The following is a 26,575-nucleotide window of genomic DNA, read 5'->3' on the forward strand; positions in this document are numbered from 1 at the left end:
TCCTTGTTTCGCGCTATTTTCGACGTGAAAGCTCGTGGACAAAAATTTTCCTACCCGGACTTTACTTTGGGATTCATTTAAACATATCTTAATTAATCTAATTAGCTTTCTCGGTATTCCAAGTTCTGCAAGCACGTTGTATAATGTTTCTCTCCTAACCGAGTCGTACGCCTTTCTAAAATCAATAAATAGTTGATGTACCGGGGTACTGTATTCTCACTTTTTTTTTTGGAGTATTTGGCGAATGGTAAATATTTGGTCGATAGTTGATCGATTTTGTCTGAATCCGCACTGATAATCTCCAATAATTTCATCTGCGTATGGGGTCAACCTTGCTAATAGAATATTTGAAAGGATTTTATAGGATGTTGACAGAAGAGAAATCCCTCGATAATTATTACAGTCAGTTTTGTCGCCTTTCTTGTGAATTGGAACAATGATCGATTCTTTCCACTGTTGTGGCAATTCTTCCTTGTTCCAGATAAGGAGAATGAGTTGACTGAGTTGATTTTAGTTTAGCGTCCCTTTCAGCAGGGAGGCTATATGAGACGTGGAATCCGAACCACATGAGCTCCCGCCGGGAATCGAACCCGGGTCTCCCACGCCAAAGGCGCACATGCTAACCGCTTAGCCACAACGGAGCTCAGATAAGGAGAATGAGTTTGTGTATATTGTTCCACAATTTTTCGCCTCCAGCTAAAATCAATCAATCAATCCATCCATCCATCCATCCATCCATCCATCCATCCATCCATCTATCTATCTATCTACAGATAGATAGATATAGATAGATATATTAGGCACCACTAGATTTGAGGCACCACAATATTCTTGAAACAATTCGGGAGTTGTATTCTCAATTAGTGATGAATGCGGGCTGTACTACAGAAAAAAAAAAAAAAAGATCCAACGCTGAAATGATTTCTTTTTCCATCCTATTCAGTACTTTTACTGACCAAACCGACCCCTTACTTTTATCTTCCTCCATTAAATATTCTCTACTTTCAAACTTGCAATAATATTAGGTGACCGTATTTCAGTGTGGCGTCCACCTGGACGCTTGACAGTTATTTCTTCTTCATCTTTTTTATTTTATTCACTCTAATTCTTCCTCTCCTTATCCGATGAAGTGTTTAGCGAAAGTGTTCGTAGTGTACTTTTCTTTCAGTACTGTGATAATGTTTTATCAGTTTTCTTGTATATAATTAGTAGAACCCAAACTTTTAGATATTAATGAAGAATTATTTTAAGTTTTAAACAAATAGTTTAGCCCTCTTTATGATTTTACAGACATTTTTGTGACATGTCTTTTATTACAAACGTGAACTTAATGAAACACAACCCCCTTCCCCCCAAAAAAGCACAATTTCCTTGATATATTTACTGTTATAGATGGAATTATCGCAGAAACGTTTTTTTTCTTCTTGATAAAGGTAACACAATTTGAAACATAGTTTGCATTTTTAAAGTACTTATGGAAACGCCGAACAAAATGTTCATTTGTAGGTAATGCACAACCACATACATGATCAAATTATCTCCTGAGAAAGATTTCCTATCACCCCTAAAATTACTTTTATAGGAAAAAATGTTCGCTTCACACTACATGAAGTTAACACCCATACTTCATAGATGCAGACGCTTCCAGTTCCCATGTATTACTTTTTGAAGAGCTGCTGCTACTTCCTTCATTTTCGCGTATCCAGCATTTCGTTGAAGAACTCGACAACACATCGAGGAGAGTATATTGCGCATTGTCCTTTATACATTTTTCATTAAAACTGTTTCAATTATGTGCATTGCTTCATCTAATGAAAGACCTGAACATTTTAGACGTTCAATGGAAGCAGGCAAATCAGCGATGGTCGCTTTGATGAATACACCATTAAGGACATTTTATTATCCTAAAGAGCATTCTTCGCCTTCGAAATACATGCAGCTTTGGTGTTGTCGAATTTTTCTATGGCACTTTTTACTTCCACATAATGATCGGCGTAGGTAAACGCCAAGTTCCCCAGCAAGTGATTATTGGTTCTAGAAGAAGAGGTATCTCTGGCATCATCTCTTTGAATGTCTGAATTTAACTAGGTGAATTCAGAAAAACTTTCTTGGCAGAAGAAACTATATCAATTAATCCCGGAAAATTATTTCTTACTTCTTACGTCAGCCGATGTACACTATGTATCAGGCACATTACACGGATCATATTTACACAGAAACTTGCTAGAACCTCTCTGCCTTTAACATGTAGGCAGCACTATTAATAAACAGGAGACGGAATTTTTCATTTCTACTCTCTGTAGATTACAAGTTACGTAGGGTTTCCCTAACGATGGAAGCAATTATGCTGTGATTTGTTTTCTCTAGTTCTCTACAAAGAATTAGATGGAGTTTTTTCCCCGTTTCTGCTACATCCATTTTCCCGATAACATTGACAATATAGCAAGGTGCAACCATCTGAAGTTTGTCAACACACAGCTATATATAAATGTTATTTATGTCAGTTTCTGTTCTATCAAGCGCCTTTTTATGGAGAGGCTTCAAATAAATCTTACACAAATTACTCACCCTGAAATTTGTGAGTAGCATAATCTTTGAGAAATTTCTGGAAATTCTTGTTCTTCAGTATATTTCAGAACATATTTCCTAATACTAATACTTCGCTGAATTTCGTGTTGAAAGTAGTCCCGCGGTGACTCAGTGGTAGAGCGTTCACCTCTGGTGCATGGAGTCCTTGGTTCCATCCCAGCTCGCGCCAAGTGAACTTTGTGATGGACAAACGCCGTGTGCCTGAGTTTCTTCAGGCTTTTCCCCCTTCCTTCCCACTTTCTTCATTCCACCATTTTCATTCATTTCTCATCATCACTGTCTCCTTTAGCCTAGCCGGCATATGCGTGGGTTCATTTTTTCATGTCGAAAGTATCTAGAACTTGTCATAGATAAAATAAACGGCTGAATTGACGATTTTTATATTTCTTGAGATATGGTTTTTATGAGTGATATATAGATTCTTTATGTTGATCAAAATATGATTTTTGTCACAGCTCAATAGTTTTTGATAGCTCAATTGAACTTGACACAAGATGATTTTACCATCTGTTGTAAAATTGAAACCGTTAGAAGTCATGTCGAAATACATTACTTGTTGTAGCTTTCACTTTAGCACCTTAAACGTTTTCACTGCGATTCAGAAGTACTGCTTGAAGTGTTTTTTGATCAGAACTAAAATTCAAAGTTCGCATCAAGCTGCATCAAAAATAAGACATTATTGTCCTTACTGTATCAAAAATTATTTACCCGTTTTATTGCCCTTGTAAAATTTGACTGTTTATTATTTGCTTCCAACAGCGTTCAAAAGTAGCATTACTTATTGTCTATAAACACCAGCGCACTTCCTCGTAAGCATCCTTTCGTCTGAAACAGAACGTGAGCTACACAAAAAGCGCAATTTCTGGACGAACTTCTAAATATACCGAAGACAGGCCTAGATATAACGTCTGCAATGCCTTCAAGGATTATTTTTTTTATTATATTTCAAAAGAAAGTTCAGTATCTTTCTCTACTAAAAGGGAATAAGGAGTTATGTTTACAACGTAAACTGTTCAAGACAATTGTTGATTAAGACTATCCATCTGATTGCACTGAAGAACACGTTAATATTGATTCAATAGATAAAAAGTATCCCGTCATTTAGCTTTCTGAAAAGGAAAGAAACAGAACTTAGCACCCAAATAAATTTAATTTTTATATTGTTTGGTTTTAACAGGGTGATTCTTTTAAAACTCACGGATTTCATTTGGGTCTAGAATTTCTAACTGAAGTCCAATTTGCGGTTTGTGGCAAATGATCAAGGAAGGATGGGAGATTTATGGGACTATGTTTACTTGTTTAAATTTATCCGGTGTAATATTGATTACGCCTCAAGAAAAACAGCAAATTTTCGCCAATGTACCTTACAATTGGAATGAAGTGCGGTGTGGTGTGGAGATTTGAGTTTTCTTTGTTAGTTGGGAACCTTGCCAAAGTCGATAAGAAACAGGAAACTGGGCCGGTTGTATTGGGAATTGTGCTGTACAATTCTGTGCTACTGTGTGAGTATGATCAGCGCACAGTGAGAATAGTGTACTCTTTGGAACAACATAAATTTATCGTTAAAACTTTGGAGAACGGAATCTGTTGTTGGTATGCAAAGAGCATTCAGAAACAAATTTGCCTCCCATTCTTCCCGAGACAGAAACATAATGTGGTCGCTAGTGAATAAATTTGAAGAAACAGGATCGGTTCTGAGTGAGACAGGGAAGCATCGGATCCCGCAGAGTGGTGTTGTCAAAGATGTCACTTATCGACTCTTTAGGTCACCCAAGAAATCTCTCCGTCGTCTGTAGCAAGAAACCGGATATAGTTATTCAACGTGTGATTTACGGGCGTTACCACTAACACATAATTTGTATTCTCACTAACAATTAATTTGTTTTCTGCAATTTCGCTTCAAAAATCCAAAACCTCATTCTAATTGTAAGGTACACAGGCGAAAATTTGCTGTCTTTCTTGAGGCGTAATCGATATTATCCTGGATGAATTTAAACAAGTAAACATAGTCTCATAAATCTCCCATCCTTCCTTGATCATTTGCCACAAACCGCATGAAAATCGGACTTTAGTTAGAAATTCTACACGCAAATGAAATCCGTGAGTTTTAAAAGACATCCTGTATAATAAAACGGACATTTGTATTTGTAAAGGCATTGTTGAAGAACTTCGATGTTTTATACTGCTTTACAGATTTCCAAATACCGGTCATAAAGGAGCTCCTAAGAAGTTTGTACTGGTCACTGTCCTTAATCAAAATAACAAAAATATTTCCGGCCAGGCCGGTCAAAAACCGGCCAGTTGGCAACCCTAGCTAACGGATACGAATGTTCAGCGAAAATAAATGATTATGCGAGAATTGGTAAAATGAAAATGTAGAAGGAAACGGGAAATTCCACAGACACGACGTTGTTCATCATAAACTTACATGGACAGCAGCAGGAATGAATACTTTACAGAGTTTACACCGAACTCATTGATGTGATTTATGAGGATGGCATAAAGATTCCCACAAAATCTCTGCCAAAGTTTCAATTTCTGAAAATCTATACATACTTTCACAACTAACACATATATTTACAATTCATGATATTAATACTAGTATAGTAAGAAAAATAAAACAGAACTATGACAGCCCCGATGCTGTATTTGCAACGACAGCCCTCTGGCTGCGCAAAGGGGCATTAGCTAGCATATGTAACAGAAAATTAGTTCGTGCTGCTATCAAGGTTAAGTACCTTACAGTACAAGCTATCCCGTTCTGATACCACAGAAGGGGTGATAAGATGCCTCTTTAAGGGTAATGAATGAACATCAAAGTTTATCTTAAACTGGGTAAGACATTTACATAAATCGTTACTTTGCTATGCCTACCGAACAGAGAAGAAGCAATATTAAGAAGCAAATTCACGAGTGGCACAAGAGATTCACTAGTGATCCCGTGTTCACCGAAGATAATCCTATCTAGGAAAACCCCACAAAGCACAACATTTCTGTCCTTCAGTGGCCTCTATATTATGCTGATTTGGCCCCAGATGACTACTATCTTTTTCTGAAGATTAAATAGTTCCTCAGATTCGCTTCAGCGGAAGAAATCAACACGTATTTGCTGCGAGCTGCGAAAGAGGTAACTAAAGATGGCATCTAGTGCTATTCTGACAACTGGTATGACCGATGACAATAGTGCGTCATCTCCCACGGTTAATACTTTGAAGGTTGTGTTCTATAACAGCGTGTATTGTGTGTCTCACAAAGGTAGTGTAAAAGTTCAGTTTAGTTTTGATTGTAGTAGTATTACGTTCAACATACCTTAATCTAAACTGAAATAAATAATCGATACAAAGACGTATGAATTAACTTACAGCAGTCTACGAGAACAAAAAGTCATTTTACCAAGTACTGTCATGTATGGATAAACTAAATACCTATAACGATTAGATTGTGCCAAATGATCATATTACCTATCTAAACAGTAACAATTTAACAGACAAAATAGAACGAAAGCAAATTCCTACATACCCCAATTTGACATTCCATGATCTGCAGTAAAAATAAACGCTGTTTTCCCATCATTATCGTAGAATTCGTTCAGCAGATTTTCTACGTGCTTAATACCTTCATCAACAACTCTAATATTTTCTCTATATTCCCTGAAAATAATAAGTTATACGGCAATACAAGTGACACGCTACTTTACGTAAATATACTAATTCGATAAATAGTAAATTACAGTAAACTGGGCTTATTTGATTTTTTTTTTATTCATATTACCACATGTTATTTATTACAATTAATTTTTCTTCTTCTTGTGATGTTTCTAGAGTTTAGTTCATTTTACTTTTTCTTGCAGTCATAACAAAGTTTTACTGAGACTGAAGTCTCTCAGGAGCCAAAATGTGCTGTTTCCAAGTAGCCTCGCTTTTGGGGCACTTGAAAAATTTATGTCTTTTCATAGTAGTAGGAGCTGTGTGAAAGATGGAACTATTTGGAAAGAATCACTGGCAATATCACATTTTTCTGAGAAGATTGATATGAACATGTCTACGTTTCTTTCATAGCAATGTATTCCCAGGCTGTTCTAAATAAAAAAGAGACTATTTTTTGCACAACCTTTTAGTTAAACACAAAAAATCGTTGAACCAATCTAAACTAACTACAGTGGTAACTTTGTTTTCCTGAAGGCCTATAGAACCACTATATTTTATATATATATATATATATATATATATATATATATATATATATATATATATATATACGTATTTATATAGTTTTTGCAATATGCTTTTATAAACGGTAGTTTCAAACAATGCAAGGGAAATTTTGGCAAATGCCAATACACGCATAAGCTCTTGAGACTTCTTTAAGACACTAAAACATGCCATACATGAAATTTATGTATGTATCAGATCAGTAATGGCCTTACATTTGTTTACAAAATTATCTGGTACCATTTTTACAAGTGTACATCTACGTTAACTCTTCGCAAAAATATCATATGATACTGTGATAATAATAATAATGTAACACACAGTGGCGTATTTAGGGGGGGGGGCTTCCGGGCTTAAGCCCTCCCCCCCGAAATCTTACTTACTATAGTCAAGTATATGAAATATCTTGCATAATTTTCACATTTTCAGGCAAAGGCCTCTCCCCGAAAGTTAGCAAAGCCCCACCCGAAACAAAATCGTAAATACGCCACTGGTAACAGTACGATAAGGACAAAAATTCACATATTAAAAGTCTTTGCTGCAAAGTCCTATGGAAAACAACTTGTTCTCTGCGGTTTTACGTAGGTTCAGGCAAAACTTCAATAATGTCATCGTTGTCTATCTCCTGATCAATATCATCATTTTTAGCAGAAAAACGGAAGGTAATAATAATAATAATAATAATAATAATAATAATAATAATAATAATAATAATAAAATATCCACAGATTGTCCCAGAAAGTAAGTGAAAATGTAAACCTAATTCGTCTCATTAGGAAACTTCTGAAATCAATGATATTTAACACAATCAGGTAAAGACCACTTTTCAATACCGAAACACAGGGACAATTTACAGAAAATTCAAAAAACACGAAAAGAATCAATTGCTATGAGAATTTTTAGACCAGTCTATAAATAAGACACAGCACTTATGACCATCTATACTGTTTCTATTAGGTGCGTACTTCCTTGGTCTGGAAGAAAACGACGTATCTGTCATAGTTCTCTCATTATTATACCATATAACACAAAACAATGTTAGTTTTCCAAGTAGCCCAGTTTACGGTATATTTTCCGAGATAAAAAAAAATATTAGTTCAACACATTAAATCCCATAAATTCATTAATTTTAATTACCATATATACACAGTTAATGCCTGCCTTCTTCTATATAAGTATCAGCGTTTTTTTTTTTTTACAATTTACATTTTGTGTAGCAAATTGCGATACGAATTGTAATTTGTATTGCAATTCGTAAATTTTACATCACATTTTCTATACTATAATGAGTGATTATAGATTCATGAAAGGAGTCCAATAAATAGGAAAGTACTTCATAAGTCCATTTATTATGTATGAAATTATAAATTACTTTTGTATTTCTTGGATTTATTTCATGAATTACGATTATTATTACATATAGTTGCGCAGCAATCGAAATGAATTTTGATAAATCCAAAAAGTTGGTCAGTTCATTACAAGCTTAATAAACCTGGAAAGTAAAGCGCCGAAAACATAACAATGAATTAGAAAAAAAATGAATCTGAAATCTTGACATTTTAAACAATCCTTGAAAATTACAGCAAAATATATGCATTAATATTTGCTAGACCCACTAGCAACAAACCGACAAAGGGAAGGAAAGACAGAGTGGAAAACTGTTTTGTAAACCCAAAGTCGAGTCATTTTTTCTTGCAGCAACCGACCCTTCAAAGAAAAATTTCTTCAAATAATAGTAATCCTTTTTTTTTTAGCTTATTTTAGATTCCGTGTGTAACGATTATTAAATTATTATTCTTACACGTTACATTTAGCCCACAGTTCGTGTAGATTTTAAAACATGTCAACACGATTAAATAACTCTAAATCAGACACGTCACTTTTATCTCTATTATCTTTTTATTACTCTTTTCGCAACTCCATTAATAATAATCTTCTTTTTCGGTCGTCATAGCAACCTTTAAGCAACTATTTACTGTTACGGTAACTAGGAGTACCGTTTATACATTTAAAACCAACATGGATTTTTAGCTACTACGATTAAATCTTACTTCTTTACATTTTAGAATCAACAACATATTATCTCTTTTCTCCTTCTTCTTCTACTCAACAGATTGTGTACTTTTATGCACCGTTGCCCAAAATCAAGATACGAAAATGGAAGTAATTTATCGCATAGATATACAATATCGTTGTACGTGGTAATGATGAAAGATGCATCGCGATTTGCTATACATTTTTTAATTTTGTATCGTATTTCCAAGTTTTTGCATCGCAAACCGTGATGCGATACCGCTTTAAAAAACGCAAGATACGTATATATTTGTACTTAATACCAGCGCTATGGAACAGTATTGTAATAATAATAATAATAATAATAATAATAATAATAATAATAATAATAATAATAATAATAATAATAATAATAATAATAATAATAATAAATCTAACTCGAATTCCAATTTCTACTAAATAAACCGAGATGCTCTACCGCATGAGCTATCAGGGACATAACTAGTTTCCATTTTTTTTTTTTTTAAATGTTTTCGCAATACAGCGATCAATGTTTTCAGTATTATTTAATACTTAGTTCTTCATTAAAACAAACAAATATAACCTGGAAGAATTGAAAATAAAACGTAGCCTTCGGTTTAACGTCTCATGTTTACGCCCTGTAGATTGGTATACGGGTGATAAATGAAATTGAATAATAATGAAGTGGCAACATCGTATTCGTGGGTTTTCTCGGGATCTCCTATTTCTTTCTAATTTGCACCAGTTTTTCCTTGAATATTCACTTTCGCTGGTCGTCCGTTTCCTTTATTCTATATGGCGTAACTATAGGACGTTAATATTTACTAATGAATACTATACTATACATACCAAATGAATATCCTACCTCTATATCTCGTGTCCAATTACTGTTAATCCCTGTGTTTCATTTCGGCCCGTGCTGGGTTCTTTGTCCATAGCCACACCTGTTACGGTTGGTAAACTATTTTCTTTACATTCGTGAAGTTGTTATCCTGTAAAATTATAGAAACGCAGGATCATCTGAAAACAGTAAGCTGAGAATTACTTGTAAACCTTTCGCCGTTGGATCTAAAGGATTTGTCATGTGTGTCTTTAGCACTCCCTCCTATATGAATGTTGACAAAACGTGGCTGTCTTTTTTCCAAGGGTTCTTTAGATTTCTTGTCTTGAAAATCACAGTAAATTTTCCGGTTTAAAAGTATTTAACACATAAAAGCTCTTTGCTTACATTGCGAATATATATATATATATATATATATATATATATATATATATATATATATATATATATATATAAAGTTCTTTTGGGATAACTTTAAAATTAAAAAAACTTGTTTGTACATACATAAAATAAAGCGTATTTACTACAATTCGATAAATGTTATAATAACATCATATATGAAATTGGATCGCCATTATAAAAGAATTTTAAAATAGTGCAAAAGCTACATTTTGTTTTATGTGTACAAATACATAATTTAATATCATATATATATATATATATTTAGTAACTATGCAGTGCCTGTTGTGGTGCGCTAAGTGATGACTGATATGATTGTCAATTAATAAACAACATTTTCCACTGTTTAACATATTTGAATCATATTTGAACCATATTTGACCAGGTATTTGTATTTGTTCAGGTCCGGTTTGATTGAAGACCAACGTCTTGTGTAACAACATTGTGATCCAGGTCATCATGCTGATGACTGAACAAAGAGTATTTCTTGTGGAGCATGTGTTCCGCAACGGAGACAAGTTTACCTCAGCAGTAGAAGCTGCATTTGCAGCAAGTTCCCAGGAGTGAAGATGCCTAACCGCAATGCTGTACGGAACCTCATCACCAAGTTTCGAAAGACCGGAAGCGTTCATAATGCTCCAAAATCAGGTAGGCTATCCACAGCCACATCCGCAGAGAGGATGGTGGAGGTGCAAGACGTGATGCTGCACACTCCAAAGAAATCGGTTAGATGACTAGCTCAGCAGGCCCACGTATCCGTGGGTTCCGCCTACAAGATTCTTCGGAAATCATTGTCCATGTATCCGTACAAAATTTCGGTCGTGCATGAACTGAGAAACACCGATCGCCCGGCGCGTGTGAAATTTTGCAACTGGTTCCTGTCTTTCCTGCAGGACAATGGTGAGGGGACTCTTGACAAAACGTTTTTTAGGAATGAGGTATGGTTTCACCTCTCCGGTTACGTGAATAGCCAGAATAGTCGTGTGTGGCGCACGGAGAATCCGCATGAATTTCATGTGTCCCCACTGCATGATCAAAAGGTTGGTGTTTGGTGCGCCGTAACTCGTAAATGCATCATTGGGCCCATCTTCTTTAAGGACACCATACATGCAGAACGGTACTGCACCTGCATTCTGGAGCACTTCTTAGATGAACTGAATGAGGACGAAGTTGAGAATGGCTGGTTCCAACAGGATGGGGTGACTGCACATACCGCCCACAAGGCGATGAGCTTTTTACAGGACATCTTCGGTGACCGCATCATCTCTCGAGGACTCTGGCCTTCGCGTTCACCCGACTTGACTCCATCGGATTACTTTCTATGGGGTACGTTGAAGGGAAAGGCCTCTGAAGGTAATTCGCACAGCATACAAGAACTCCAAGCTGCACTGAGACGTCACATTCGGAACATCACTCCCGATGTTCTGCACAACGTCTTCAAGAACATGCAAAAACGTGTGCAACTGTGTCTTCAAGTGCAAGAGGATCACTTCGAGCACCTCTTATAACTTTCATGACATTACAGTTTAGCTTCGAGCTAATTTCAGTTGTTTAAAGTGGTTTATGGAAAATAAAATACGGCAAGTTATGAACTGCATAGTTACTTTCTGAACACCCTGTGTATATATATAAATGAAAATGACTATGTTTGTGACTTGGTAACTTTTGAATCACCCGACTTATCTCGATCTAATCTCTCACATAGATGAAGTTCGGACCTGGGAATGGTTTATCATTTCACTTTGGTGGTATAACTTAGGGGAGGGGGCGATATATAAAAATAAATAAAAATGAAAAGTAACTATTTATGACTTCATACCTTTTTAACCAGCCGACTGATCTCGATCAAAGTTGCCACATAGATGACGTTCGGGCCTAGTATGGCTTTTATCATTTCACTTTAATAATGCAACTTAGGGGACGAGGGAAATATTTAAAAATCATCGAAAACGATCGATACTAGTGACGAATCCATAGTTTTCGGGGTTAAAGAGAGGAATTCTGATGCCGTTTAAGTCCAAATTCAGCCCCGCAACTTGAGGGAGGGCGAGGGGACAGATATATAAAAATGATCGAAAAAGACCGATAATGGTGTCGAATCCATAGTTTTCGGCGTTCTGAGACGAACAAAAAAAAAATGAAATCTTTGAGTTTTACGTCCCACGATTATGCCGGTTAGGCTAAAGGAGACGGTGATGATGAGTAATGAATGAAATGGTGGAATGAAGAAAGTGGGAGGAAACGGGAGAACCCCGAGAAAACCCACGCACACGGTGTTTGTCCACCACAAAGTTCACTTGGCGGGGGCTGGGATCGAACTCGGGACCCCAAGCACCAGAGGTGAACGCTCTACCACTGAGCCACCGCGGACCCCCCCACTCTGAGACGAACAGTGACAGACACATCTGATACCGTTGAAATTCAAATTCAGCCATTCTCCCCGTGTGAAGAACGATATTCTGGTAGATAAAAAAAAAAAAAACTATATTTGCAATGTAAAGTGCTTCTACGTGTTATATTAATTTAAAGTAGAAAACTCAGCGATTTTCACAACAAAAATAATAATCTCAAAAATCCTTTAAAAACAACAGCTACGTTTTCTTAACATTTATATAGGAGGAAGTGCTAAAAACATACACGGTAGATCCTTTAGAGGAAGGAGTGGGAGATTTACAAGTAATACCAAAGGGACTGTTTTCAGATGAATCTGTTTATATGTATATAACTCTAACAGTGAAAAGAAACCAGTTTAACAACCAAAGTAGGTATTGACAAAGGACCTAGCGCGAATCGAAATGCTGCACACGAATTAACAATAATTCACCACGAGATAGAAGTAAGTTATCAATAAGACGTTAAATTTAAGATTTCATTTCATTTTTCACCTTAACAATAATGGAAAAGCTGCCGGTATGAGAAAACGGAAAAAATTCCAAGAAAACCAATGAATACAATGTTCTCCATTTAAAAAAAAAAAAAAAAAAAAAAAAAAGAATCAGAGATCCGTTACATTCCATTCCATTTAGAGAAAAATCTCTCGTGGAATTTCACCCCTGTTGATGATATGCTCTACTAGCACTAGAATCCATGATGCTACCTAATATTATATTCAACACTGTTGCCCTGAACTTAAGTACACAATATAATTTGATTAGATGCGTACGAGCCAACAAATCTGAAAAATTAAGATATTTGTCTGTTTAATATAACACACTGGTACGTATAGTAACAGTAATAGGCAGAACAAAGTAACATAACAACAGAATATCATCAAAAAATATTCAGAATATATATATATTCTGAATATATATAGTTATTCTGAATAACCATAGTTTGCCGCTTTATCCAGTGTAAAACAGGATTGAAGTCCATTTTATCTAGTCTATACCTGAGGGTCAAGGGAAGGGGGGGCTATAGCCCCTATAGCCTCCTTTGGATCCGCCATTGTATATATATAAAACAATATTTAGAATCTGTTTTCTCATAATTCGGACTGGAAAATTCTTTCAGGATGTAGGTGGAAGTCTGTCGAATTCAGTACAAAGCATCGGCCTTCCTTCTTTCCTTCGGATAATTGTAAGTATAGTTTTCAGAACATGGATTAAACCTGTGTGTAGTAGAAATGAATTCTCGAAAATTAAGTGTGGGAAGTACAATGACAGCTTAATTTACCATTTACCGTTTTAGGTTAAGTTGACAAAAGTAATAACATTTAAGATTATTTAAAATAAGGTTATTATTATTTGCTATTACCTGAAAAAAAGGCAATAGAAACTTACGGTGAGTGAGGTTTGTATGTGTGCCCAGCTACATCAATTCCTAACAAATGGAGGAAAAATACAATTCCTTGCTTATGCAGCAATGAGTAATTATTTGAATTTCTTGTTCCATTTAAAAAGATCTCAAATTTATTGAAGACCCATCTATCAAGGTTGTAGGTTCCTTTGGAAGAAAAGTCAACATCCGATTGAGAGTAGCTCTCTGAATGCATGTTGTTTCGTGAAACACCTGAAAAAAAAAAAAAAAAAAAATCAATTTTTGTGACTTACAGTTTTATACCCATTGTATTGACACTACGTATTACCAATACTTCTATAAATACAGATATAGAGACTATCTAAACACGCCTTTGAAATAAAGCACCCACAATTCAAGCAATTTCATTAAACCTTAATTAGACAATTAAAGATTCTAATGTAAAAAAAAAAGAGACTTATGAACGAAGCATCATGAATTAGAAGACTAAAGAGAAAATCTGAAGTTCTGATATACACTAAGACTAAGACTGCGCCTCCAGTGGAACCAAATATGAATACGAATGAGAATTTAATTGCCTAAATTGGATCCAAAGATTACGGATGCTAACCACATCGTCACTTTTCCAGATTCAATTTAAATTTTACGCTTGAAAATTCATACCTGAATCTTAAGCTTCTGAGACAGCGGTAACAACATGCTACCACTTATCACTTAATTAGAAAGAAGTGATTTTCTTGTTCTATCACAGCTCTACTATGTTTGAAAAAACATAGTTTTGCTGCCGATTAAGGAATTTATATTCTATTTGTAGGAGTTAAAGTTTCCTTTTGAGAGCCATCAAGACGTCCTTGCTCAGTTTAGCCATTTGCCTTACACTATAATAAGCACCCGGACAAAATACTACGAAGTGTGGGCGTTCTGGAAAGTGCTCTGACATAGCAATATGCTCGTCGATACCGCGAATGTGAGTATTGTATGTTATTTGTGACAGTTTGTGGTTGGTAAGACGTGCTTGCTGATGCGATTATCATTTCATTACAGATTGAACCATGGACCGAAGAAGGGATGTGACCGAGTGCCAAAAGATAGGCCCTGTCTTTGAGTATAAACATAGGCACACCTTGCGGGACGTCGCGCAGCTCGTTGGGGTGTCCGAATCCACGGTCAGTATTCGTGGAATACGGACTTAGGCAAATTAACGACAATTGGACAAGTACTGAAAGGTAAAAATGTACCAATACATTTAATTCATAATACGCTTTTGCGTGCTCTAAATATGCTCGATTATATCGTGAAAATAGATACTTTTAAATAAATAAATAAATAAAAAAAAATGCTGTATGATCAAAGGAATATAATTTATCAATTGATAACCTGAAGAAATATCTTACGGAGTCAGAATTAATGATTCTGTGTGCTAGACTGTGTTAGGTAATTTATCTTTCCAAAAGTGATCAAATTTCTTTTGTCGGATGTTGCATGTAACGTGCTATAAAACTTTAGTGTTTAAGCATGTTTCATTAGGTTGCTCTATGACGTGGTAATATTCTATACATAAAAGGAATTTCATGTTCCTTTATCTAAAATGTGTTCTCTGAAAACAACGTGTTTCTAAACTATTTGAACATTTTACACGATTTCATTTTAGTTGCTGAAAATCTATTTTTATTATTTCAAGTTAGATTTTAGTGCCTAACACAACTGATCTCTATTGATTACATATGTGCCATGAATTTTACATAGCTCTATAGAACCGTATTTTTTATATCTTCTACATTAAATTTATAAACTATGTACTGAGTAAATAATATAACATATAACTGGAGTAAATAATATAACATATAACTGCGTCCAAAACTACTTTTATGTTCTAGGAAGACTCATGGATTAAAATTAAACACACCAAGAAAATACATATCCATACGCAGCCATTATTTAATGAGAATTTCATGGCAGTGGTAAACTTTTATTTAAGTAATCTTATAAATTTATAATCACAGCAGCATCTTTACAAATGTTTTTTTTAGAGGATGAACACAGTTCTAGAAAAGAAATTCTAGTGCAAGTGTTTGTAGAAGTATATCGTTCAAAAGAAGAGGTATTTGAGTACAAGCGATTTATATCAACAGAAGTTTAAGCATGATTTCTCAACTCAGCAGACGAAAAAAAGTTTAAAATGTTGTAAGGTTCCACGTGTCTTCACACCATGCTGGATGTAACTGTGTTTTTACTACACGTGATCGAAGTAAACACTCACCACACGACAGCTCTGAAGAACGTCGTCCACCATTGCCAACGGTCGGCAAATGACGAAAATCAATGAAGGTAGCCGGCATTTTAGGATAAAAGAGGAGAGCATACCACAGAAGACATACATCTCGCCCAGTTACTCAAACCACCAACTCTCTAAGACGCCTGGTCATTGAGAGCTACCCCTCCTATACGCTCTAAGACGCCTAGTCGTTGAGCTCCCTTCTACCTCTCTAAGACGTCTAGTCATTGAGAGCTACCCCTCCTATACGCTCTAAGACGCCTAGTCATTGAGAGCTACCCCTCCTATACGCTCTAAGACGCCTAGTCGTTGAGCTCCCTTCTACCTCTCTAAGACGTCTAGTCATTGAGAGCTACCCCTCCTATACGCTCTAAGACGCCTAGTCATTGAGAGCTACCCCTCCTATACGCTCTAAGACGCCAAGTCAATGAGCTCCCTTCTACCTCTCTAAAACGCCTGGTCACTGAGAGCTACACTTCCTATACACTTTAAGAGGCCTAGTCGTTGAGCTCCCTTCTACCTCTCTAAGTCGCCTGGTCATTGAGAGCTACCCCTCCTATACGCTCTAAGACGCCTAGTCGTTGAGCTCCCTTCTACCTCTCTAAGAAGCCTAGTCATTGAGAGCTACCCCTCCTATACGCTCTAAGACGCCAAGTCATTGAGCTCCCTTCTACCTCTCTAAAACTACTGGTCACTGAGAGCTACTCCTCCTATACGCTCTAAGACGCCTAGTCGTTGAGCTCCCTTCTACCTCTCTAAGACGCCTGGTCATTGAGAGCTACCCCTTCTATACGCTCTAAGACGCCAAGTCATTGAGCTCCCTTCTACCTCTCTAAGACGCATGGCATTGGGTTCTTGTAAACTTTATTTATAAACCTCTAAGATATTAGAGGTCCAATCTCTCGTGTACCGTATTTTGTTCTACCCTATAGACAGGAGAAAACTACAATATATTACGAGAAGCGAGAGAGAGAGAGAGAAAAAGGAAGAATTTTCATGTAAGTCTCCCCGAGCTACTGACGAAGGTACCAGAGATTGCTGAAACAATTCAGTGCAATTAAAGTTAATTTGAACACAGTAAAAAGTTACATTTTTGACTTATTATATAATCTTATCCTTAAATAAGTTTACAAGCTATGTACATTGCCAAACCGCTCGGTTTGATATTTGATAGCCCATTATCTTGTTCGTTTTATGAGCTTACCTTTCGTAAACATGGGAACTACATCAGGAGAACCCCAGGACCAAGTAAATGTGCTCTCGTTAAACACAGAATCAAATTCTACTGGATTTTCCTTCCAACCCTACCGAAAAATAAAAAGAAAAATCTTAGAGTAAATTATGAAGTAACTGTAGGAAGGGGTAAAATCAAACATACTGCTTGAAATCTAAGTAATGTATTGTTTTGTGGTGAAATAAGGATATACCTACTACTGTACATTTATCCAAATATATCCTACATTCTTGCACCTTTACCATCTTGACCACTATTGAAGAGCAAAAATTCAAATTCAAAAGTTAAATTCTTTCAGTTTTCAAAGTTTGTAATAAATAACTATCAAACGATGACAGAGAAACATTTACAAGTAGTAGCAGTGAAATGTTTTACCAAAACATTACATAAAGAGATTTTGGAAGAAAATTCCTATAATGAACCATCTACTTTAACTATTTTCAATTTCATATACATTAATGAAAGGAAGAAACAACTGATTTTTCTTCCAGCAGATCCTCTGTAGGTTCGAATTCAATACATACGAAGAGTGAAAAAGTAAATGACCGGACTGAGACTCGAACTCGGAATTTCCGGCGCCGATGTATTAATCACAACGCCACACAGTCCGCTTCCCAGAGCAGCCATACACTCTCTTACTGTAGAGGTCGCTGTTCTCCACTCACACTACGTGGCTTGTACCATTAACTTTTGCTGTGCTTGGACAATACAGTGTACTTATACTGAGAATATCTTTTGACGGTTGTAGTTTCATATATATTTATGAAATGACGAAGAGTGAGAGAGTGTGTGGCTGTGTTGAAAAGCGGACTGGGTGGTGTAGTGGGTAACGCATCGGTATGGTATGCCAGAGATCCCGGGTTCGAGTCCCAGTCAAGTCGTGGGACTGCGGTGGCTCAGTGGTAGAGCGTTCACCTCTGGTGCTTGGGGTCCAGAATTCAAACCCTGCTCTCGCTACGTGAACTTTGTGGTGGACAAACACCGTGTGCGTGGGTTTTCTCGGTTCTCCCGTTTCCTCCCACTTTCTTCATTCCACCATTTCATTCATTTCTTATAATCACAGTCTCATTTAGCCTAACCGCATAATCGTGAGATGTAACACTTGAGGATTTCATTTCATTTCATTTGTCCGGTCAAGTCATACATTTTTCCCCTTTTAATGTGAACTGAAGTCTCAATTTACACGGAAATAATTTTATTTCCTGCGATCTATTGCATATTAACATTTATACAGTTCTCTTAGATATGACAGATAAATAAATAAGTAATAAATAAACCATTCTACAGCTTCCTGTGTCAAGCAACTTTCACTACTAATTTTAAATTTGCTGATTGATACTAAACAACACATAATGAACAATTTCATCTTGAATGACGAAGTAGTTGTTCTTTAATCAGTTGCGTTGACACCTTTGTCCATAATTTCTACACGCTGCCAAACTAGAAATATGCGCGAAAGTTTCTGTCTTCCTGTGGGATCGAACTGAAATACAATTACTTTGTGATACGAAGTAAAACTGTATATATCTGATTTAGGCCTATCTGAAATTTAGTAACAATTTATAAATCCTTCCAAACATTGAAAAATGTTAATAATAATATACATGAAGAGTAATAATGAGTTTTACTTTGTAACTTTTTTTTTTTTTTTTTTAACATTCACACTTATGCACTAAGGCTGAGGGAGATGATGATGGTGAGTTGAATGATAACGGTGAAACGACAAAAGTGGCTGGAAACAGGGAAACCTCGAGAATACTCATGCACATGGTGTTTGTTTACCACAAAGCCCATTTGGCGGAAGCTGGGATTGAAGCAGGGACCTACGCGCCAGAGATAAGCGCTCTGCTACTGAGACACCGCGCCTCCCACTTAATCAATGTTACGTGTTTTGAGACATACAATAGAATCTGCACAATGCAGTGGATTACTAAATAAAAGATTGTATCATGTAAATTATTTCTCTATGTTCTTTGGAGGCACCAATGCTGTGTTAAAATTTCGCTTTCCGAAACTTTTTCTAAGCATAATTTTAACCCTAGGAAGTCCAAGGGGAAGGGTGGGCTTTTCGAACCCACTCATTTGTATTTCTTTAAAAAACCCCGTCTACGTTTTGATTAAAATATTGAGAATTTTATTTATTGTCTATTATTATTTCTTTGATAAATCCACATCATTAAGGTGCATTTTTATTTACTAACTTGTAGGTTAAAAATTATTTCAAAGTAGTGGGCTCATCGAACCCCCTCGTTGGACTTCCATGTGACATATTTTCTACAAGTATATTTCCTGAAGTTAGATTTTTTTTTTTTCGTTTGTATCTAGAAAGGATTGTGTTCTTATGTTGGGAAACAGCACATCAGCCACGAGTAAGTTCTGAATACTTATTCTATATTCATTTCTTGTTAGATGGCGTTATGTGAACTATAGTATGTTATACTGTGGTTCGAGGAGCCCCTCCCCTGGACCTACTTGAGACAAAAAAATTCTTGGACTTCCTAGGGTTAACAGTGTTACCACTTGCAAAGATCACACAAAAAAGCTTATCAGGGTACAATAGTTCCTTCGCGGATCCGCTGGAATTCGCAGGTGTCTATCAAGTCTCATGAGCGTTTGGCATGACAAGACGTATACATACATGCCATATATGTTGTTGTCAAATATATCGATCTTCACTTCATTATCTTTCTACACACCTAAATAACATAAAGGTTTTGTTATCAAAACTCAATCTGACAAAGGCACTTTCGATCAAAGCTAAAGTAACATCACTGGCATCTTCATATAGTCGTCGGCAAGCATAAAATAGGAAACACAATAGCTTTGAGATTCATATACTGTGGAAACCCGTATTCGGAACTTCAACATGATTGTATTTGCAAGTGATGTGTTATAATTACTACTTCCCGTTCATGCTATCCACACTAAATCTCTTTCTTTTTACCTATGCCTTGAAAATGAAATATTTCAGTTTTACGTCCCACGATTATGTCGTTTAAGGCAAAGGGAGACGATGATTAAGTGAAAGATGATGGAAGAATTGGAGAGTGTGGGAGGAAACGGAAGTATCCTGAGAAAATTCACGGATACGATGTCCACCACAAACTTCTCGGCAGGGGATCGAACCAGGGACTCCGTACATCAGAGGTAAGCGCTCTACCACTGAGCCATTGTGCCCCCGAACAGAATTAGACAAATGCATAGAGTTTACATTAGAATTTAAATCAAGTCGTACTTAAAGGTTGGTTTAAAGGGACAAGTTTAGCCGCTAGATGTAACTACAGTCTTCGTCTCTCTCCCATGTATTTTTTTATCTTTCACGAAAATTCACGATTTCTTTTATAAATTTCAACCTAGAGACTTCAAATTTTTAGAGAAGGAACTTCACAATCTATTAAAGGGAACAATCCGTGCCGATTTTTTAATTAGAATTTTCTTCATTGTAGAAATGGCTTGATTGCTGAAATGGATATCCAAACCTTTAACAATGGAACTGTTTCAACAATGAAGAAAATTCTAAATAAAAAATCGGCACGGATTGTTTCCTTTAATAGGTTATGAAGTTCCTTCTCTAAAAATTTGAAGTCTCTAAGTTGAAATTTATAAAAGAAATTGTAAATTTTCGTGAAAAGTAAACAATACATGGGAGAGATACGAAAACTGTAGTGACATCTATCGGCAAAACTTGTCCCTTTACACTAACCTTAAATGAATAATTTTCAACATTTAACTAACCGAAACGTATTACAATATATTAGGTCAATATAATCAATATAAATATGTAACAAACTTATAATCTAATATGGGTGCGAGTGTAATCATCTGGAGTTCGAGGTCTCTATTTGGGCGAACATTTATTTGTAACCAACTCGTGTGATCTGGTCGTAGTTTGTGGTTCGTGGTCCTACCAATAAGTATTCTCCTGAGACTGGAAATTACCTGGACAGGACGATGAAGGACCTCTCCAAGAAGAGTTACAAATTGTTTTCAAATCGCTCGTCGGTCTCAATGATGAGATTAGCATTAGGCGCCGAGAGGTTCGGGTGTCTCGTCTCGAAAACCTCACGGACGATCAGACGGTCATCCAGACCATAACACACACAAACATCACTCACACAAACAACGAAAACACACTAAATTAAATAACACCATACTTATTTATTAGAGTACTATTATGTTAAAAAAAATAACGAAGAGGAAGTAACACAACACTGAACACAGAATATGTATAATGATTTTCATCACTAAAATCACACTTTGCCTTTTTATGCAGTGTAGCCCTTTATATATATATGAGATTATAATTTAGATTTCACTGCAAATGCTTCTCTCACACCATTGATGCACTTGGGGGATTAGCACTGGGGAAAAGTTGTTAGGACGATTCCACGAGGGATCCAGTTCCTGCGCAAAACAATCCTGAAGCCAAAAGATGAATCTTTAGCATATTAAACAAGAAATTCTCCAAAGTAGAATGCTGATGTTGGAGGACGCGTATATAACTGACATGTACGCAAAAGGTTTGCGGACCTGGGACTTCACTAGTTGGGGGCTAGCCGTAAGAAAACGCCTTCACCGGCTAATAGCTTGTACCCCTTAACACAAATTAATACTTGATTCCCAACGCACCGTGCGTGGTGGCTGCATACAGTACCGGAGTCAAACTCTCTGAGCACCAAAGCTCAAGGTACGGGCTGCAATGATCAACTCAAGAGTGTTGGCAGTTCATTCCAAAAACCACTCAGTTAAATCACCTGTGTGCCCATGCAAACAGAATACGGAAAATAATTTATGTTAATTTTAGTCCACTGCTTACAATGGACGACACACGGCGAGAACTCGGGCGTGAGAAAGTACAGATAACGAGCTGCAAAACAACGCAATTGGTTCCACTTTGGTCACTGGAACATCTGGTCAGCCCGTATTTCTCTAATCTATTGCAATGTTTCATAAGCGATTAAAGAAAGCACTTAATTCAGTTCCCAATAACTATAGAATATATACTGCGCATATAATAGGGAGAAACACTGAAATGGTTCGTCACTAACTGAAACGTTCTCACCAAAAGCAATGTTTTAAATATATATATATGAAAAAGCGACGAAAGACTTCTTTGTCCAATTGTGTGGGAAAGAAGCAATTCCCACCGAAGAAAGAACTTATATGCGTCGCAGAATAAAGTACAAATCGAAAATAATAAATACTGTCTTTACGAAATATACAGTGTCCACAAAAATCCTTCTATAACCTGGTAGCGGTTATACGAGCATATGAGCATTCAAAAATACACTAGGTTGCTTTATACAATGAAACCTCTAAATAACGGACAGCAATGGGAAATGAATTTTTGTCCGTTACAGAGAGATTACAGAAATTTAATGTCGGTAATTCTATTCAGTAATATACAGTAAATACATTATGTAGTTTTCCGCGAATTGTTAAAGTCTTCCGTTTCGCTGCCATTGCTCCTAACTAAATGTGCTGAACCAACAAATTATACGTACACCACGACACTCGCTTTTGCACTGCAACTGATAAAAAAATAATATACTAAAGATGTTTGAATATTTTCCTACATAAGAGGGGAAAACGTTTTACATTTATTTCAAATTCTCATAACCTTCTCAAAAGATGCGATAGAAACCACCTGACCGGCTAAACTCTTTGTTTGAGCGAAAAAGGCATGCTTTTTTCCTCTACAAGGGTAATAAAACTCATTAACAAGTGTCCTCTGAGCAGGGTGGAAAAATAATGATTTTTTTGATTTAAATCAAATCTTTCTCCTCGTAAATTACAAGTCGCGAACTGAAGAAAAAACATTAGGAATTAGCATTAAATGATAATTATGCCATTTAAGTGAAAGTATTAGGGTTGAATTTCGAATTAATCCCCAATTGTTAACCTATATCAATCCCAAACAATGCTTCTTAACCCTTTCAAATTATGGCTTTTTTTAAAAGGTAAATTATAGACTTTCCCTATTTATCCTAGGATCAATCATCATCCCTATTTATCCTAGGATCATGGTTCATACCTCGTTCTCTTCAGAATAGTGCAGCCTTTCATACGGTAACATTCACATTTCCCTATCATGTCCCTGAAGCGGGAAATTTTGAGAAAAAATGGGCTTTTTTGATTTTCTTTTTAAATTTTGATCCCCTCTGGACTCCCACATATCTCAAAATCAACTGGAAAATACTAAGGGGTGTACTAAATGTGTATATAAAATTTCAAGCTATCTTGAATAGTAAGGGCGGGGAAAATATTTAACAATGAACTAAGAACATCCCCACAATGCCCCAGATAACCCACCTGTAATATAAAAATTTCCTCAGACATCCCTATTTATCCTAGGGTCGTGATTTGTACATTATTCTCTTCAGAATAAAAAAGATTTCCAATCGTCCATTCAAATGTCTCAATCGTGTATTTGGGGCGGAAAAATAACGAAAAAAGGGATTTTCTGTTAAAATATCCTTTTTTTACTTTTTATCCCTCTGGACCAACCCCCAGTTTTAAGGTAGAGATCTGAAACACTGGAAAATACTAAGGGGTGCACTGAATAAATGTGCAAAATTTCATCTTCTAGCTGCAACAGTAAGCCTGTGAAAAATAATATTCCCCAAATACCCCAGATTCCCGTATAAAACAGGATCCCTATTTATCCTAGGATCATGGTTCGTACATTATTCTCTTCAGAATAGAACAGCCTTTCAAACGGTACAATTCATATCTCCATCTGAATCGCGAAGAAAGCTATTTTGTTATATATATATATATATATATATATATATATATATATATATATATATATTTTACATTTTCCCCTCTGGACTTCCCTGTTTTCACGCAGAGGTCTGAAAACATCTGAAACATACTAAGGGGTCCACTGAACGAGTGTGCAAAATTTCAGTCTTTTGAGTGCAAATCACCATGTGCATGACACTTGTTTCCATACTATGCTGTACATACTGTACATTTGAGTTTCATTGTATTATGATTAACTTCCGTAACCGAAATAACAGAACAGAAACGTGATTTTACTTATTTTCATTTTAAATTATTTTATTTCGGAATTTGATTTAAATCAACGATTTTCATGAAAAAAATCAAGTGATTTAAATCTTCTTACTCTGATTTAAATCAATCCACTCTGCCTCTGAGAATCCTTAGTATGGTTGCGGAAGAAACATGTGTTTGTGTGTTTTTGTACTGGCGTGGTATCTTCGTTGGCGGAATGGATGAAAAGGCAAGTTATTGGGAGTGCATATGTTTATTGACCGAGCCCCAATTACAAAGAATATCCTCTTAGAGAAAGTGAAAAAGGAAGCCGGGAAAACTTCAACTCAGAGTTGTTCCAGTATCACAAGTAAAAGAAAAATGTAGCTTTCCGGAAAAGTAAGAGGGGAAACATTGCTCGTTGAAAACGTACAAAACAATATTTGTTTTATTATCTATGAAATTGTAGGGAAGGATGCAAGGTTCAGAGGAAAATGGACTAAATTTGTTAGGGAAGGGAAGATCTTTTGCATAGAATTCTTGGTATATGACTGACCCCGCATGAGTGCTATTGCTTGTTGGTTTCCTAGGATTTCCAACAGAAAGCAGTCTGTTGCGGGCAGAAAAAAGAATTTCAAGTTCAGCTTGAAGCTGTTTTGTTTGATGGTTTACAAGGTCTAGACTTATGATAGATACACTTGTGGGGAAAAGACTTTTCTGTCTACTCTACTGTAATATATCGCAGAACCAAGAATAATCTCTGTCCGTTACGAAGAGGTTTTTGAAACGTTTTTTTTTGGGGGGGGGGAGGGAGAGGACTATCTGCGTCCGTATCTGAGAATGTCCGTAAAAGGAAGGGTTTTGTTCCGTAAGGGAACATATAATTTTGCCTGGACAAAGAAATCTGTCCGTATTACAAAGGTGTCCGTTAAAGGAGGTTTCACTATACATATATACGTATATTATTATCTTCTATATGAACTTATTCACACAATTATATTTTAATAAATGTTTTAAAAAATACTTTTTAAATTTTGATCACTATTTCTGATCATAACTGTAATCACGTTATCAAAATTCTTACCTTAAAAACAGCTGACGGATCTTCGTACAGTCCAGCTGCAATTGCTACTGTTCCTGGACGTGATTCTGTTGGTACTCTGGTGTGCGATACACCCCACGCTCCACGGCTTTCAATAATTGATCTGCAGAATAATTTAATAAAATTACTTTCAGTTTGAGAAACATAATGCAGTATTTAAACTAATATATTCCCACTTACTAATATATCTATAACTAATATATAGAAGAAGCAAACGGGTTTTATTTTTTTCTCTCTTTAAAGTTGGTTGGACTTTTTGAGGTTACAGATTTTAACCCCACCCAACACGAAACACTATATATTGTCTTTTTCAACGAACCGTACTACAAAAGAAGTATTTTAAAGGTTGGGTGAATTCATCAATTTGCTCCCGAGTGATTTTAACTTCAACTACTAGGCTTCATAGAGAGTTTCAAGGTAAGTACGCGATGTATTTCATGAAAAGCTTACTTTTATTTTTTTTTTAAAATGGGAGTTATAATTAAGCTCTTCTTAAACATGGAACACATTCACACTTCTCCCCGGATTGGTTTCAACCAGAACCATTGCTGGAAGAATACGGAGAATATACAATCTATGGAAATCATCAAAATTTTACGAAAGTACAAGTACTAATAATAATTGCCAACACTTGGATAAAATTTCTAATTGTGTTTTTTCACTTATTTGAAGATATTGAATCTAACAAAACCATTTGTAGATTTATTCGTTTACGGAGTAACAAGAAAAATTACCTCAAAATTGGAAAAAAATGAAATCTTTAAGTTTAACGTCCCACGATTATGCCGGTTAGACTAAAGGAGACGGTGATAATGGGAAATGAATGAAATGGTGGAATGAAGAAAGTGGGAGGAAACGGGAGAACCCCGAGAAAACCCACGAGAACGATGTATCTCAAAATTGGATCCTTTGAAGTATTGCTTATGCCGATAGTAAAGTTGTCGACGCTTGAATGCACTTCTAATTGTACTTTTTTTCTACTAATTCGAATATGCTGAAACCAATGCAGCCATTTTAAAATTTAGCCGTCCAGGAGGTAACGAGAAAAATGGCCTCAAAGTTGGAGTTTCTGAGTCTTTGACGTTATCACTTATGTCAATTGTAAAAGTGCCCATGATTCTATACATTTCTAATT

At 36.0% G+C, this 26,575-nt stretch overlaps 1 protein-coding gene across 2 annotated transcripts in view; it reads right to left on the bottom strand.

Moving 5' to 3' along the window:
* PIG-N (Phosphatidylinositol glycan anchor biosynthesis class N) overlaps window positions 1-26,575 on the bottom strand; it is a 96,560-nt gene that overhangs the window by 64,707 nt on the left and 5,278 nt on the right. For both annotated transcript variants that reach the window (XM_081757219.1, XM_081757224.1), the window contains exons 2-5: window positions 25,423-25,543; window positions 17,310-17,409; window positions 13,854-14,082; window positions 6,109-6,239 (exon numbers count right to left, since the gene is read on the bottom strand). In XM_081757219.1, the coding sequence (XP_081613345.1) occupies window positions 6,109-6,239; window positions 13,854-14,082; window positions 17,310-17,409; window positions 25,423-25,543 (581 nt within the window). The remainder of the gene's footprint in view (window positions 1-6,108; window positions 6,240-13,853; window positions 14,083-17,309; window positions 17,410-25,422; window positions 25,544-26,575) is intronic.

This window comes from Thermobia domestica, chromosome 1, assembly GCF_964235325.1.
Source record: "Thermobia domestica chromosome 1, izTheDome1.hap1.1, whole genome shotgun sequence".
NCBI lineage: Eukaryota > Metazoa > Arthropoda > Insecta > Zygentoma > Lepismatidae > Thermobia > Thermobia domestica.